The 17,165-nt window shown below is 38.1% G+C and overlaps 1 protein-coding gene across 4 annotated transcripts in view; it reads left to right on the top strand.

Moving 5' to 3' along the window:
• The window catches only part of LOC139758579 (uncharacterized), a 433,037-nt gene extending 415,872 nt beyond the window's left edge, over positions 1–17,165 (top strand). For 3 of the 4 annotated variants that reach the window (XM_071680101.1, XM_071680115.1, XM_071680123.1), the window contains 5 exons: positions 810–922; positions 6,170–6,273; positions 9,976–10,084; positions 10,959–11,098; positions 14,334–17,165. In XM_071680101.1, the coding sequence (XP_071536202.1) occupies positions 810–922; positions 6,170–6,273; positions 9,976–10,084; positions 10,959–11,098; positions 14,334–16,770 (2,903 nt within the window). In that variant the 3' untranslated portion in view covers positions 16,771–17,165. The remainder of the gene's footprint in view (positions 1–809; positions 923–6,169; positions 6,274–9,975; positions 10,085–10,958; positions 11,099–14,333) is intronic. The other variant, XM_071680107.1, reaches the window with a different exon arrangement.

Raw genomic sequence — 17,165 nt, 5'->3', positions numbered from 1 at the left:
CCAACCCACCCACATACACGTGTATACACGTGTATTATCATTATTATTATTATAATTGTTATTATTATTATTATTATTATTCTTTCCAAAAAATGAACAGAGCAAGTAGCCCAATGAGGATTTCTCCCTCAAAGGCTCAGTCGTCTGTTTTGGAAGCTACCTCATTCATGCGGAAAATGGTGAGTATGTATGAAAGAAAATATTTTTATTGTTTTTATATGATTGCTACTACTATTATCATTTAAGATATTTTTAATATCATTATTATTATTATTGTTATTATTAACACTATCATTATCATTATTAATTTTTTTCATACATATTTTGCCATTTCCCACATTAGTGAGGTAGCATTAAGAACAGAGGGCTGATCCCTCAAGGAAATATCCTCTCTTGGCCCCCTTCTCTGTTTCTTCTTTTGGAAAAGTAGAAATAGGAGGGGAGGATTTCCAGCCCCCCACTCCCTCCACTTTTAGTTGTCTTCTACGACAGGCAGGGAATACATGGGAAGTATGAGGAAAGTGTTTAACAAAATGAGATGTAGTACTGAAGTTTGGACAGTGCAGTGGAGAAAAACTTTATTTACAAGTAGTCACTAAGCACTGGTATAACAGAAGTTGAATGGACAGAAATGGGTCATATATTTGTACTGTTGTACAGAAGAGGGCATATAGGGTGTTGGTATGTTAAATATGTTCATGAAAATCATGCTTGAACTACACTGATATGTAAGATGAGGCATGCAGAGTTCAAGTAAATGAACATATATGATGGTTTGATACTCAGTTCATTTTAATGTTTCCCTCCAGGAACGCCACAGCTGAGCCAGAGTGTTCCTGTCCAGATATTCCGTGAGGAATTTGTAGAACGTTTCATCTCATTTATTTATCCTAAGCCACCAATTGAAGTTAGATTCAAAGAGGTATGTACATGGAAGATTGTATTGAAAGTCTGTTCCACATTTGAAAAAAATTTTCTTGCTTTGGTGACTCATATTACAATAATTCAAGGTTTACAGAGGTATAAAGGTATAAACTTGGTTTAAATACTTTGGAAATTACATAGACAAGTAAAACGTATGCATAGAAATGGGTTTGTGCTTGGATTTTTTTAGAATGTGTAAGAAATTGTAGTTCACTGGTAAATCAAATTTTACTTATGCAGAGAAACTGATTGCTGGTATGGTTTGGTAAGAATGTTTTGAAAAATGCAGAAATGTATATAGTGATTGTTTCTTCATCTATAATTTCAGCCAAATACCTCAAGTTGATACCTGTGGAAAAAAAAATCAGTGTTTTCTTTATTATGTAATCACTTTCCTCTTATCCCTAGAGGGAGGTTATTGTAATTGGTGTGGATTTTTCAGTGTACCATTACTAAGATCCATTGGTATGAAGTGCATCATGATGATTTTTACACATGTGGTGTCCATGAAAAAAATGAATAATGTAGGCACTCCTAAACAGTTAATAAGTTTCAAAAACTGTGCATGTCAATGGCTGGCACTCATGTGAGCATTTGTTTGCTGTCAAGAGGTGGCATTCACTGAGGCATATACTGCATGTTATCCATGAGAAGATGAAGAAGATAATGTAAATAAAACACCCCACAAACAAAAGAAGTGTAAGAAGTTTCAAAAGCTGAATGTGGTAATAGCAAGTGATAGCTCTTGTGAGTCAATTGTTCACTAGTGTTCAACAAGTCACCCAGTCCAATGCAGATGACCCTAGTGTTGTTCAGTGTGCATTCTTTCATTGTAATGTTATGTATAACCTGAAAAACCTTACAGCTTTGAGTGGTCTTGTGCCTCTGATATGAAGAATAGGAAGAGCATCAGCTCATAGGTGGTCAGACATTGCTATGTATTTTGATGCTGGTCACCATGGTGTTGATATTGCCAGAGCTTTTGGTGTGCCCGCTACAACAGTAAGAACATGTCATGGGCATGCTGAAAAGGTAGGGTAGTATTCCTCCAATGTGATATATTTAGGTGCTTGTACCAAAGGAGAAGTTATCTAAAACATGGGGCAGATATTGAGCGGCTAGTTTGAAGATCAGAATCAGTGTAACATTTATATACTTAGTGTTTTGTACTTTTACATAAGAAATATCTTAAGCTATATTTTTTTGATCGAGTAAGTAACGTAAGGGTAAGAGAGATGTGTGGAAATAAAAAGAGCGTGGTTGAGAGAGCAGAAGAGGGTGTTTTGAAATGGTTTGGGCACATGGAGAGAATGAGTGAGGAAAGATTGACCAAGAGGATATATGTGTCGGAGGTGGAGGGAACGAGGAGAAGAGGGAGACCAAATTGGAGGTGGAAAGATGGAGTGAAAAAGATTTTGTGTGATCGGGGCCTGAACATGCAGGAGGGTGAAAGGAGGGCAAGGAATAGAGTGAATTGGAACGATGTGGTGTACCGGGGTTGACGTGCTGTCAGTGGATTGAATCGGGGCATGTGAAGCGTCTGGGGTATACCATGGAAAGCTGTGTAGGTATGTATATTTGCGTGTGTGGACGTATGTATATACATGTGTATGGGGGTGGGTTGGGCGATTTCTTTCGTCTGTTTCCTTGCGCTACCTCGCAAATGCGGGAGACAGCGACAAAGCAAAAAAAAAAAAAAAAAAAAATTTTTTTATCTGAATTTGTATGTTTATAGTGCACCTGTTTTATGTAATAACTTTCTTGGAATTTTATTTATAATTTTGTGTGAAAATTAGGTTGGGAAATCTCCCATGGAAACATAGCCCTCCTTTATTCCATTGAATCCTAAGGTAAATTTGGGTTCCATTCTATGTTTTTTGTTTTAGTTACATTTTCCAGGAATGATCATCATACATAAGCTGTACTATAAATTGCAACATTTAAGCGTAATTGAACTGTAGCTATAAATTACTTGTTATTGGGTTGTAGCTTGAATTTTTAATATTTACAAATGCAGTAATATTATGGTGCCTGCTTGTAGTATTTGTTACTGCTATTAAATTTTTTGTCTAGAAGATTATGTGGATTCAGGGAAAGGTCATGCCCAACAAATCTTGACTTCTCTGTCATGGATCAAAGATCTGGATTGGTAGAATGTCTATTCTTGGACCTGCAGAAAGCTTATGACACTGTCATAAGTTATAGGTTGATTAAGAAGCTAGATCTACAGGCAGGGATACAGGATAGACTTCTTTTCTCAATAGATTACCTTAGTGGAAGAGAGCAAAGGATGCTAGTTAGGGGAGAATTCTTGAAGTGGGCTAGGGTCACCACTGGCATGCAGTATATGCAGTATACTTGACTGAAGGACTGGACTCATACCTGAACATGTCTGCAGATGATGCCAAGATTATGAGAGATATGAAAAATGATAATTGCATCAGTGTATTGGGAGACTTAGATATCAAAGTTGGTCTGATAAATGGTTGACAGATTTTAATGAGTAAGTGCAGAGTGATTTAGATGAAAGAAGACCTCAGTATGGTAATTACCTAGTAGGAAATAAGCTACAGGTGTGTGTGTGTGAAAGAGACCTGGGGGTTGACATTATGCATAACTGTTGCCAGAGCTTCACATCAGGAGAACTGTAAAGGAGGGGAACTCTCTGCTGACTAAACTTTGAAATGTATTTATGTAGATGGATAAGGAAATGTAAATAATGCACAATATACATTTGACCAAACCTGGATTATGCCTCTTAAGTCTAGCCACCTCATGTAAAGAAGCACAAAGATATAAATGTGAAAGTTCAAAGAAGGGTAATTAAGATGGTAGTTGAATTAAGAGCTAAGCTACGGTAAGAGGCTGTGTGTTAAGGTGATCTTTCTAAATCAGTTGAATGACACTGAAAGTTTCCTTTAGTGTATCTTTATCTCATCCAGACAGAGACTCTTGACCATTCCCAAAACACAACCTACAACAGTCATCTAACACACAAGTACCAGTTTACTGCTAGATAAACAGGGATAACAGGAGTTAGGAGACGTTTCCATTTGTTTTGTCCTGCCCAGGAATTGAACCTGGAACTTTTTGTTTGTAAGCCAAGTGTGCTGACCAGTGTCTCAGGTTCTTTCATGAGATGCAATGAGAGTAACCAGAGGCCTTATCAAAAAGCTAAGTGAGAGACTTGTTAAAAAGAGTGTGAAGTACTGTTTTAGTGTAAGAGTAGTGGATGATTAGACTAGTCCATGCAGTGGAACTTAGAATGCTGGCAATATGCTACTTGATGATAAAGAAAACTCAAGAGATGGGGCCCATAAGTGAAGTACTCTCTTCTCATGCTGTACGTACTGTATAGGTAATTACATGTGTATAGCACACCAGTGCATGCCTGTTCATTTTAAGCCTGCCATATGAGGTATAGGAATGTTGTGTACTGCCCCTTGCCATGTGTTTTGCCATTCAGTAGATCAGTTATTTTTCATTAAAGGTTAGTTACCCCCGAGATGCTGGGAAACAATACAACAATGTTTTGCTGCTGTGGTAGGGAAGGAAAATTCAGATGATTCATGGGCTTACTTGATAGCATCATATCATCAGTATGATTATCTTAACATAATACATATACACTGTTGAATTGATGTATTAGAAGCAAGAAGAATGCACTAACATTCTCATACATATGGCAGCACTGACTGGCTTATGCTAGATGATGACACATGCCTTAGGTGCCACATAGTAGCAGTATAAATGACTTCATCCTAATGAGTTTCACATTTCTCGAATTAGGAATAAGAACTGTATATTTTCTCTGCCGTGGTCAAAGCATGAGAAATATGTTTTTAGAATTTCTAAAAATCCACTGCATGAGATGGATGTTGGGTTATCAGCCTACTGAAATGTTAGTATAAAATTCTGGAGATGTTGAAGTGAGTCCTTTTAATTGCAGGTGGAGGTTGCTAGAGTGCACTTGATTGCAGGAAGGGATTAGGAGCATATTAGATAAAACTGTTGATTGTTGGCAGAAATAGAGAATAGGCTGTTACTTGAAGAATACCATTAATTTTTATAGCCTTAAAGATAGAAGGCTACTGATTCAAGGAGATTGGTAATGATTGATATCTGTTAAGCTATCTCTCTGTGTCTCTGATGCCCAATTCCTCTGGGAGCTCCCTTAAGGGGCTGACCACTGCAAAAGTCGCCGTAGCTGGTGAACTCAAGTGCTGCTTCTTAGCCTTTAGTGCCTTATCCTTAAGGGGCCACTGGCAGAGGGCAACTCTAGTACAGTGTTTCCAGAGGCTCCAACTTAATGTTTCTACTGGCCTTTTCTACCTAATGCTTCTGCCTAATATTTCTGCTTAATGTTCCAACCTACTACTTCCACCACCTGATCCCACCTAATGTTCCTGACTACTACTTTTACTTAAATGTTTCTACCTACTATCTCTGTCTATTGCCCCTACTATTTTGTCAAAAGGCAGGGCTAGTGCATTGTGCTTAAGACAGGAAAATCTAGAGTGATGAAGAATGAGTTAAGTATTGTCAAATGTTATGTGTGACAAGGAGAGATTGTATGTGGACAATGCCAGCAGTCCATGTGTGGATGAGGCAGAAAGAAAAGACAGCTACACGAGTGAGAGGAGTGCAATTTGACAACCACTGAAGTGTTGGCTTACTACATAAGTCACTAACCCTTTTGATACCAAGGCAAAGAGTACCAGAAATATACCTCCTTGGTTGTTGGCTGCTGATCATCTACCTATCATTATTATATAACTCTAAGGACCCCTTTTCTCGAGGGGAATTTGCATCTTCAAGGCTATGGTCCTGCTAGTAGAAAGAAAAGGATGGATTCCTGGTGAATGAAAAGATCTCTTGATGAAGTTGCACAGTCACTCATGGCTTAACCACAAGCAAGTAGAGTCAGGTCATGCAAAATGATAAACTGCAGTTGAGTGATGGAAGTATTAAAATGAATATTTTTACTTGCAAGAAGATATTGAGATAATACTTTTCATTGCTGGAGGGAAGGATTGATTGATTATATGGAATTATCAGCCCATGTCAACAATTAAGATCATCAGCAGCAAAGGAGAGGTGATTCAAAGCATGCTGGTAACTCCATGATGATACTGAGGTAATTCTGTTAATTCCTGGCAGAAATTGAAAGAAGACTATTGCTTAGGAGCAGTCAGAAAATATTTGTAATTATGGAAGAAAGTTGAGAGAATATTGTATTTTGCAGGAGGAAATTGAAAGAATGCTGAAGACCATAACAGGGGGGGAGACAGACATCATGGCAATAGAAGAGTACAGCACACACGACAACAGCAGGTTCCCTTCTGATAAGTAAGATATGGTGGGGGAAGGCGAAAATGACGAGTGCCATAAACACCCAGTTGATGTACTAATGCTTACTCCATAATCCCTGCGCTGTGTACCTGTGCTTTATGAAACTGAATTTCATGTATTTCCATGTTGTGTGGTTTTGATGGTGGTTTTTGCTATATGAAGATGATTAAGAATGACCACTCCTCACTTAACTAAGTCAGCTGAATACACTAAGTAATCCCTAAATTTGGAATAATACATGACTGATGTTTTCTGAACTTTTAATCTTAGAAATAGATTTAGATAGTATTATCTGAATTTTAAAGTAGAGAGAACATTATTTGGCTTTTTCATTCATAATGCAGAATATTTGTTGTAGTTTAAACTATTGTTATTGAATAGAAATTTTAAGCTGGCTTCTTTTTGCTTTTAAATTATTGCAAGAACCGGTATTGTAAATTGACAGTATTGGTACTTAGAGATTTGCTACCTTTATAATGATATTCAAGGGACAGCAGTCCTTTTTAATCAAAAATACTTATGTGTTAAAGTAATATTAATGAAGTACTTTCATAACTTTGGTGAGCTTCAGCAGGCTTAGCTTATGTATACTTTCAAAATCATCTGTGCTAACAGGGAGTGACAAAGGTTCATAGTAAGACAGGCAAAATTACTTTATATGCTCGTTATAACAATGAAGGGGGAGAAAATAATGCAGTACAAATTGATACCTTTTTGGTTTATATATACTTTCAAAATCATCTGTAATTAGGAGTGCTTAAGGTGCATAGTAAAAGATATATTGGCTAAAGCATTCACTGATTATTACAATGAAGAGGGAGAAGTAATGTGGTATAAACTGATACTTTAGCAAGAAAAATTGAAGATCTGGGACATTTTGGAATAATGTAGTTCAGTTACCCTTTTAAATAGATGAAAAATATTCATGTTCCATGTTTTGCCAGAAATTGCTGTCTTATAAAAATGTACCAAGTAACAGGTAAACATAAACTCTATCTTGATCGTATTTGAGAGCTAACATGAAAACTTAAATCTCCATTGCCATCAAAGTAACTTCCTTTAACAAAGTGTTTCCTTCATAAGAAAAGCAGAACGGTGCAATCAGAACCTTACCAGACACTGATTACTGTCACCTCATTACTTTTTGGTGTCAGAGATGCAACATCAGCACTGGAAATACACTGTCAAATTTTATGTGGTGATTGGGCTTTCACCGAGTAATGCATTTGTCAGTTTCTTAAAGATACTTGAATTTGTGGAAAAATCAGTTGATTCCTCTTCATTTATGCTCAGCATTTGATTTTCTGATTTGATTATGGGAGTTCTCTCATCAGAAAATCCATGAAATTGGGTAATTCAATATCAGTTAGCACTCATTACAGAAAAACTGCATAATCTTTGCTTAAGCACACACTCAAACAAATAGGTGAGTTATACAGAAAAAACAAAGGTAACTGTTTTCACATTGAAGATATGTTTGTGAGTATGTAGATACAAATGCATAAGAGGAAAGAACACTGTTTAGAACTAAATTTTTCTTACTTGTATTTCTCTATACTATACTTAATATTTTTATTGGCAAGAAATTGTATTTCTAGAAAAAAAATATGCTAAAAGTCCAATAAGCTTATTGTATGTTCTGTGGCTAGTTTTCAAGTTAAGTCATTCACAGCTTGCACATGGAGCATACTGCTTTTATGTCTGTTTGCATCATTGATAAAGTCAGTAAGTGATGTTCAGCTTTACGAATGATGCCAGAAAGGAAGGAACCCTGCTGACTGGAAATAATATGTCCCATATGTCTTTAAATATTGCCCATTATTGCATTACTGTATTTACAAAAAGAAATCTTTACCAGAAAAAATGAGAGATACTGTTTTAGAATTACTGAGTATATTTACAGAAAAATATATTCTGTGGGTAGTTTTCAGTTTCTAAGTTGTTGGTGTTTCATGTACTATACTTGTGATAAATGAACTATAGTAAATGATGGTCTTTCCTGAGAAGCATGCAAAACGAAGGAACATAAATGACTGAACAAAATTGGTCTAAATTGCAGTAGGAACTGACATGACTGAACAAAGTTGGTCTAAATTGCAATAAGAACTGACATGAAGAAGAAAGCTTTGTCAGAGAAGCATATTTCAGGTTTACTGTAAATACAAGGGGCTAATGAGGGGTAGGTCAACAGGATACGATAATAAATTGTCATTCAAGGGAAATATCAAATTCTAAAGAAATAGAAACCAATGTAGGTTTACTGATGTGACATTTTCATGTGGAGAGGGTACTTCAATGACTGTAATTTTATTTTAACTCTTGTTTTACCTTGAAGTTGTAGATGACAAATTGTCCTTGTAAAACCCTCTCCATAGTTCTGTCACTGCACATCACTGCATATAAAAACAAATATAACCTCCTACCACCAACATGTCCCTTCACTTTGTAAGATATGCACATGATTAATGTAAATTTTAAATCCTGCAGAGGAGCAACATGAGTGATCATAGTTGATGAGTGTTTTTATACATGAATTGACTGAATAAAGGGAAAAACAGTCAATAATGTCTGAGCACCATTGCATGTTGTCTTGATACCACACTTCACAGCCTCTGTCCTATTCTTAGAGCAACTGTCAATCCATACTAGTGTGTTTTTAGGGTAAGATGAATGTGTACAGTGCATTGGTAATGCTTATTGTTAAATATCCCAGAACAGAAAGTTCTTGCTGTTTCAAATAGTAGAATGTGACAAAAAGTAATTTCTTTATTTTGACTTTTAAAGATCCATAATGATAATTTCTGATGGTTTTGGAATTATATAGCTTTAGGTGTACAGTAATATCATTTGAGTACTTTGACAGTAAATTGAACTAATTATTTGAATGCTCTTTTTTGGTATCATATGATTGGTAAAGTATTATCACTTAATGCTGTGTTCCTTCTTGAACAGTATCACAAGAATATGCTGATGAATTGAATGTATACATGTAGCAAGCTGCCTTATAAAAAAACCCTGATAGCTTTTGGTCTGTAGAATTGATTCCTAGTTCCCTTGTGTCTAGCTAGGTTGGAGATTGTGTACATTTTGTGATGATTTTAAACTGTCCTTTCTGAAACACAGCTCTAATAATAACCCTTGATGTTGTGTGATTTTAAAGTGCCAGTCCACACTCCACCAGAGGTCACGTGATGCATTGGTTGTCATCTCCGCACTGTCTCCCACCGTGTTTAACCCACAAGTATTTGGCTTCTTTGGGCTTGTTGTGATTATTGTCATAGATTCAGCTAACATTCATAGTAGTCACCTATAAGCTATAGGACCATTAAACAAACTATGCAATGTATTGCTTTCTGATACTTAATGTATTTGTGGAAAATCATAACAAGCTTAAAGAGAGCTAAAGTGTTTTGGGAAAATGTGAAATATGATATATCAGCATTTTGTAGTTTAAGGCTTAATTTAGATGAGGTTGAATATAATTTCATTGTGCATATAATGGTAATTGTTGAAGATTATAGTATTTAAAATACTAATGCATGCATATGATGGACCATAAAATTTTCTTCAAAAATCTTGTATATACTTAAAGTTTAATCACAGCAACCTGTTAATGTGTTTAAATAGAAACTGCATTGAAGTCATAGACACTAACACTGTACTTTTGCTCCTTTTCCCCTTCTCCCTTATAATTAACAGGAGCGTAGTAACAGCTTTGGTGAGAAATAATGTTAGCACGATTGTTGACATTGAGAAGATTTTGCAGCAGCTCAATGGCACCCAGCCACTCAAGGAAGAGCCAAAACAGGTGAGATACCTTTTATTTTAGAACAAAGATTCATGTGTTACGTGTTGTTGTTAGGCAAAAACTAGAGAGGAGGTTTATCCACCTGTGTATACTACACATGCGGTTGTCTTGATAGTGTTTATGATATATGTATGTCACATTTTCACTTAACTTTAAAACATTACCATGAATAATATGGAATGATTTTACTTCCCTTGGGTCCATCAGAGCCAGCGGGGAAGAAAAAAATTCTAATTGCAATTTATTGAGAACAAAAAATGTACATGAACTTTAAGCTTTACTTTACCTTATTACAATATGAAAATACAGGAAACATAAATGGAAGTGGTTATCATAAAAAAGCAAAAAGAAGACTTTAGAGAACTGATATGGACAAAATGTTATTACTCTTACCTACATAACACAAAAACTATTTATTATAAGGATTTAATATGAAGGGTATCCATTCTCCCGATTACTAGCTTCTGCAGACAGATGGAGAGCTTCCCTGTAGATTATTTGTTATTCATAGGTTATTCTATCCCCCACACTATCACTATCCATGGGTCTGTTGTACCCAAACATCATAAAACACAGTGAAGGAATATAAGCAGAGAGTGATGCAACCTTGAGATGTGTTGGGTCTGACAGACTCGAGGATAGTGTCTTAGGGTTAATAGTATTTTTGGTATATATTTGTCATGCTTTCACTAAAATCATCCATATACATGTTTATCCCAGTGACATATGACTGTCTTCATATCATACATTTGTCATGCTGTCACTCAAGTCTTCCATATTTAATTAATTTCAGTGACTTAGCAGATATTTGTATCACACATAACTACTTAAGTCTTCCAGATATAGTTTGTTACACTGATACTCTCGTTGATAGTCTGTGGAACTGGAGGTACTGCAGGATGAGCGTGACTCCTATCTTGCTGGGGTGGTGGTGCTGTGTATCTTCTTGGCCATCATCATTCTTATCATCATTGCTTGCTGCTTCTGGCCCATCTGTCCTCTGTACAGGGAAAGGTATGGTCCTTCTTGTGCATAAGTTGAGCACACTGTCTTGTCTCTTACTATATGAAAAATAATGTGTATAGTGCACTTTCCTTCACAACCTGTGCAGTATAAGTGTATCATAACATAAAGTATGGCTGTGTATGAAAATCTCATTACCACAAATTGTTTATCTTGAAGTATTCAGGGAAATGAAGTTTTGGCTTATCAACTGTTTTTGGATGTGTATGTGAGATAGTTTTAAACAGCTATTCTTGGACTTTTAAATGCATACATACTCTGAACTGTATTGAGTATTAAAGAAGTGAAGATATGATATATACATCAATACATATCAGAGCAAGCAAAAAATGTAAAAAACAGTAGTATATTGGTACCTTAACATTGAATACAACGGAATTTCTTTTCTCATTTGGATTGGTTATATAAGATGTTTTGGGAAGTGAAACAGCCATTCATCAGAATGTGTGTGGCACTATAAAAACAGGTTGTGGAGATGGAGGAAGAACATGGTTCAATGAAAATTCATGTAAGTTAGTTGATGAGAAAAGGAAATCATATAAAGAATTTCAAAAAAAATGAGAAATATATATCCAGAGAATCAAAGGAGAGCTGTCCAGGGTAGCAGTTGGTAATATCTTTGGGGACGTTTATGTAAGAGATTATGATCATAAAAAAAAGACTGCAGTTTTGACAGCCTTGATTTGTGAATTTGAAATGTGACTAGTTCTAAGAACCAGGCTGTCAAGTTAAGCTATTTGAAGGGTGCTTGTGGTGTTAGCAGATGTGAGGAAGTGATGTTGAGATGCATAAGGGTGAGGGATGACTAAGAAAGAAGATTGGTTTACAAAAAATTACCATTGCATGGTCTTGTGAAGTAGTTGCATGATGATATTTTGGTAAAGAAAATATATAGAAATTAGGTAGAGTTTACAAAGAAAGAATGACCTTGGCATGGTCTTGAGGAGGAGTTGCATGATATGTTGGTAAAGAAAATATATAGAAGTTAGGTAGATGGAAGTACAGCCTATATAGAAGTTATGTAGAAGAAAGTACAGCCTAGGACAGAAAGCCAACATCCTATAAGGATAGGAGGCTGAGAGTACACAGGGGAGAGGACCACAAGGTGTCTTGCAGACGGAATATGGTAGAGAAGTGCAATTGGATTGAGTTACCTGCAGACGTGCTTTTCATTCCCCTCAAGAGTGAGGTTACTATGAGAAACAAGGCATTGTACATATAGATAGATGAGTTTAACAGAGGATAAGATAAAGATATGAGAAGAAATTGTTAGAAAAAGCATAGATGAAAGCCTTTCATAGTGGCATGGCCACATATGATGTATGGCAAATATGTTGTGATATGGTTAAAGATACACGAGGAAGAGATAGACCTTTAGAGAGATGAATAAATGCTACAAATGAATAGTTGAGGCATAGAGTTATTTCATACGAAGATGCCAAGGGTATGGCTACTGATACGTAATGAAGGTCTTTTTTTATAAGGGTAGACATGTGAAAAGAAATTTTAGTCTTGCTTGCTGAATTATCTTACTGGCAAAGTGAAATATTAAGTAACAATAAATTAGTGAGCAATCCTTAACTTCATCAAAATTGAATGCAAGAGCATTTATTTTTGTGATCTGCCCAACATGAATAAGTTATATAGTTATTTCACCAGACTTGTGTTGATGCATATGTGTCTGTAGTAATTTGATTTCCCATGTATAATTACTTGTAAATGGAAAAGGAGCTTTACATTTGTGGGGTCGTCTCTTAATTACTATTTTCCATTATGGATTATTGATTTCTGTAATAATCCTTGGATTAATTTTTGTCTCATTTTATTGTACTATTTTATTGTTATAGAAGTATTTCTTTACATCTTGCCTGACTCTTCACCTGCTAAGTTTCCCAATATTTCAGTGCTTTGCTTAATATATTACCGATTGATAAAGGGACTTCAGAATTGTAACCATATGTCCCCTCTTCCTCGTATCATCTGATAGGGGAAAGTCTGTGGATACCATCCTCTTCCTATAGCTTACCTCCCATGTTTTTTGGTAAACTTTCTGTTGCCTGTCATTAGGCTTTCTCTTTTGTAGAAGGGTACAAGGCAGAGGGGAAACATGATAGGATAGGTCATCTTGTGCAGGTTGGGAATAAGGTAGGTGGGAAAAAGGCAGTATAAGATAGCATGAAGTCACTTCCCATTAGAAACAGGGAGTAAGGCAGGCAGGGAACAGGGGAGGACATGTGAAACTGAAGTTATGGATTGCAGGTAGCTGGGCTTCCTATTCCCACTGCTGCTCACACGAATACAAAGTTTGGGACACACATACCAGTAATGATAATCTTGTAAACTAGGCCCAGACGCTTATTTTCCAAGGTCTTCATAAGTTACAAATTAAAAGAATAGGGAAAGTATTTACAGATTTTGAATGACGTGAAAAACCTGTCTTTGAAAATGTTCCAGGCCATAGTTAATAGGAAAAACATGAGAAGGTAGAGTTCCAAAGCTTTGAGGTGTAGGGAAAGAAACAGTCTTCAAATAGTGCAGAAAAAAAAGGTGGAGCACTGTAGCAAAAATTTTCCCTTTCATTCTGTCCTCTTTAATTCTGTGCAAGCTTATTTCACCAGTGCATAGTATTTCTTCAGTTCTTTTTCATGCTGGCTTTTGTTGTCTGAGGGAGTGGAGGGTAGTTGAGAGATCCTTCTTCCTGTACTGTACTTACCTCACCCACTTAGAATACAAAGCTCTAAACGGATACCTTAGACATGGACCAACATACCATCTGTAGTGTATCTTTCTTATGTACTCTCAGGCATACTACCTCATTGCTGAAAGTCTTTCTTTACATCTTTTCTGATTCTTCCTTTGAGTAGTTTCTTGTTATCCTCCAATTATTGGTTCCTCCTTATTTTTGAGAATTGCTTATTATCTTTAGTTTTATACTGATTAGGGACCTTGAAAGTTGTAACTGTATTTCCTTCCTTCTATCATCTGATACTTAAAAGTCTCTGGTTTCTATCCACATCCTGTAACTCAGCTCCCAGAATTAGGTAACTTTTTTGGTGCCTGTCATTGGATGTTCTCTAATGAATTTATATCTCCTCACTTTGGGTTTCCAAACTGGCCATAATATTAAGGGAAGACATGAGAAAGTAAAGAATGCCAAAGCATAGAAGTATAGGGAAAGACATGCTTCTGTTGCTATTTCTTAAAAAAGATATTTCATTTTTTGCAGGAAAAAGTTCAAGTCCGTTGGGGATGAGAATGCTGAGGCTGAGCGAATCTCATATATCCGTGTGGATGAACGAGGTAACTATAGAGGTGGGTATGAAGAAGAGCGCACCTGGTGGGACTACCTTCCTACCTGCTGCACCGATGCAGCTACCTACTTTGGTATTTCTCGGCCCAAACGTGGTGGTGGACGTCTTGCATGGAGTGGTGATGAACGGCAGAGATATTGGCATTTTGGTGGAGGTGGAGAAGGAGCCACCCTTGAGGACCGAGCTGTAATGGGACGCCGTGGTCCAAGGGATATGATTCTCCTGGAGGATTTAGATGAAGCTCGATTGCAGCAGCAAGGACGGATGGTACGAGTTGATTCCCGTAACTCACAACTCTCACAAGATCCTAGACGAACATTTCTTCTAAGGGATCAACGAGGTAATCCTCGAATTGCAGAGTCATTACGAGAAGGAGAGCATTATATGATGGAAGATATTGATAATACTCCACGGAACATGCGTGTGGATGACCCTAGGGCAATGCGCATGGATGACCCAAGAGGAATGCGTATGGATGACCCAAGAGGTATGCGTATGGATGATCCAAGATTAATGCAGATGGATGATCCAAGAGCAATGCGTATGGATGATCCAAGAGCAATGCGTATGGATGATCCAAGAGGAATGCGTATGGATGACGGAAGAGGAATGCACATGGAGGAGCAAACAAACATGCATGTGGAAGAGCCACGTGCACCTCCTGTACAGAACAACAGGACAAATGAGAATGTAAGAAATACTCGGCAGGGAAACGCGGAGGACCCCCGACTAAACGCCAGCCCGCACGGCGCCGTGCACCCCGATGACGGGGGGACGGGCCGTCCAGGTCGCCCACCGAGGCGGTCTGGCGTAGAGCCGGGGGGGATAACGTTAACTCAGGAGGAGATGCAGAGACGGGCACTCATGCACGAGGACGCAGGGGGCGGGGAAATCAGCACCCGACACGTGGAAGGGCAGTCGGTGGGCGTAACACCACGCTCAGACAGGGAAGTACTGCACGAGGACGGAAGGGGATTCATTCAGGCACCAGTGCGATATCTGCACAACGGAAGTCCTCCCCACGCAGACGTCCAGATACAAACAGAGGACTTGGGCGGAGGACGAGTAGAACACGTGGTACCTCGACTGCGAATAAGAACACCAATAGAAGAGGAAACAAACAGCTTGTTGGAGGCAGAGGGAATCAGGTCCTCGAGGAGAGAGCAGAACAGGACGAGGCGCAGCTCACAGGTAGAAGAGGAGCCACTGGTGCAGGTACACGAAGACAACATCAGTCGACGCTCCCTGAAGATTACTCAACCAGCCAACTCACTGTACCAACACACCAAAGCTTCGATTCTTCGTTTCGAATCCAACAAGGCCAAACTGGACGACGAGACACAGAAGAAGGAATCTACGGTATCTCGCCGCAACAGCACGAGCGGAACAGATGGACGCCGGAGCTCCAGTATGGACAGCAGGAGTACAGATGGGAGACGTTCGATCAGTCAGGCCAATCTCGATGGCCGACGATCTCACAGTCAGGCAACTCTGGATGGGAGACGTTCCACCAGCCAAGCAGCCATGGATATGGGTCGAGGAACCCAATTAGACAGCAGGGCCAGTATAGAGAGGCACGGTTCACTTCCCAGCTTGGAAACAGGACTAGAACGCGAGGCAGCGAAACGGTCAGTCAGTCGACGTGGGTCTCTAGGCCCTCAGGATCTACTAGACGAGCCCTTGCCAGTCGCAGATGGTAAAAGTAGTCATGCCAGTGAATATGAAGATTCTATTGAGGACATTGAACCAAGAAGTGGGAGCAGAAGACAAAGAAAAATATCACAACCACGTTACATGGAATGGTATGAAAAAGGACATGAACGAGGTCAGGACTCAAAAGGAGCTAAGAGATCAATAGATATTAAGGAATCAAAACGTAATCGAGAGCCAACAGAAGGAGGTAACAGATCAGCAGAGGGCAAGGATCGACGAGGCCAGCATTTACAAATGGGCCATAGTTCAATAGAAAATGGTGGTCTGAAGGTTGTGGAAACACGAGAGGCTGGGGAAGGTTCAGAGACCCAGAGTCACATCACCCCAGAGGTTCCTGTTGAGTCATCGGAACTCTCTCGAGTCCCAGCGATACAAAGCCATTCCACTAATCTTCCAGATGATGCAAAAGTTAAGGAAGGTGAAGAGGAACTACGTAACATTATGGATCATGAGATCAACCTAGGAGTTAGTCAAAGTTCACAAATGTTTGACAGTGATGTAGACCTAGAGGCAGTGGCAGCAGCGAGGGGAAGGCGGAAGAGAAACCATTTGCTTGAGAAGAAGAGCATATTTACCATTGCTTATGATGATATGCAGACAGACCAGTTACGACCAGAATCTGCTGCAGCAGAGCCTTGAATATTTTTTGGTATATACTGTTATTATATTGCATAGATACAGAACAAAACACTGAGAGAGCTATAACTAAGTGTTTTTATAAGATTTATGATACAGTACAATTTGGTAACGACTCTTTTTGTAGATATTGGAACATTTTATATGAGATTCCCGAGAGAAGGTAATGATGGTTGAAATGGTGGAGTATGAACTAAAGTGCAGAAAAAGAAATAATTTATCTAGATCAAAAGAATCTTAGATCATGGTATGTAATTCTGGCATTGTTACAATCATTGTGCGTTTGAATTGTTGAAACATTACCAACAGGACAGAACTGATGGGAAAATTATTCTACTTTGGTGTTTGTTTTTTACTGTAAATGATCAGCAATAAAAGGAATCTTATTGTGCACAAAA

This window comes from Panulirus ornatus, chromosome 2 (assembly GCF_036320965.1).
Source record: "Panulirus ornatus isolate Po-2019 chromosome 2, ASM3632096v1, whole genome shotgun sequence".
In the NCBI taxonomy this organism is placed as follows: domain Eukaryota; kingdom Metazoa; phylum Arthropoda; class Malacostraca; order Decapoda; family Palinuridae; genus Panulirus; species Panulirus ornatus.
Note: the sequence above shows the minus strand (reverse complement) of the source record. Positions and strands in the feature narration are given on the sequence as shown.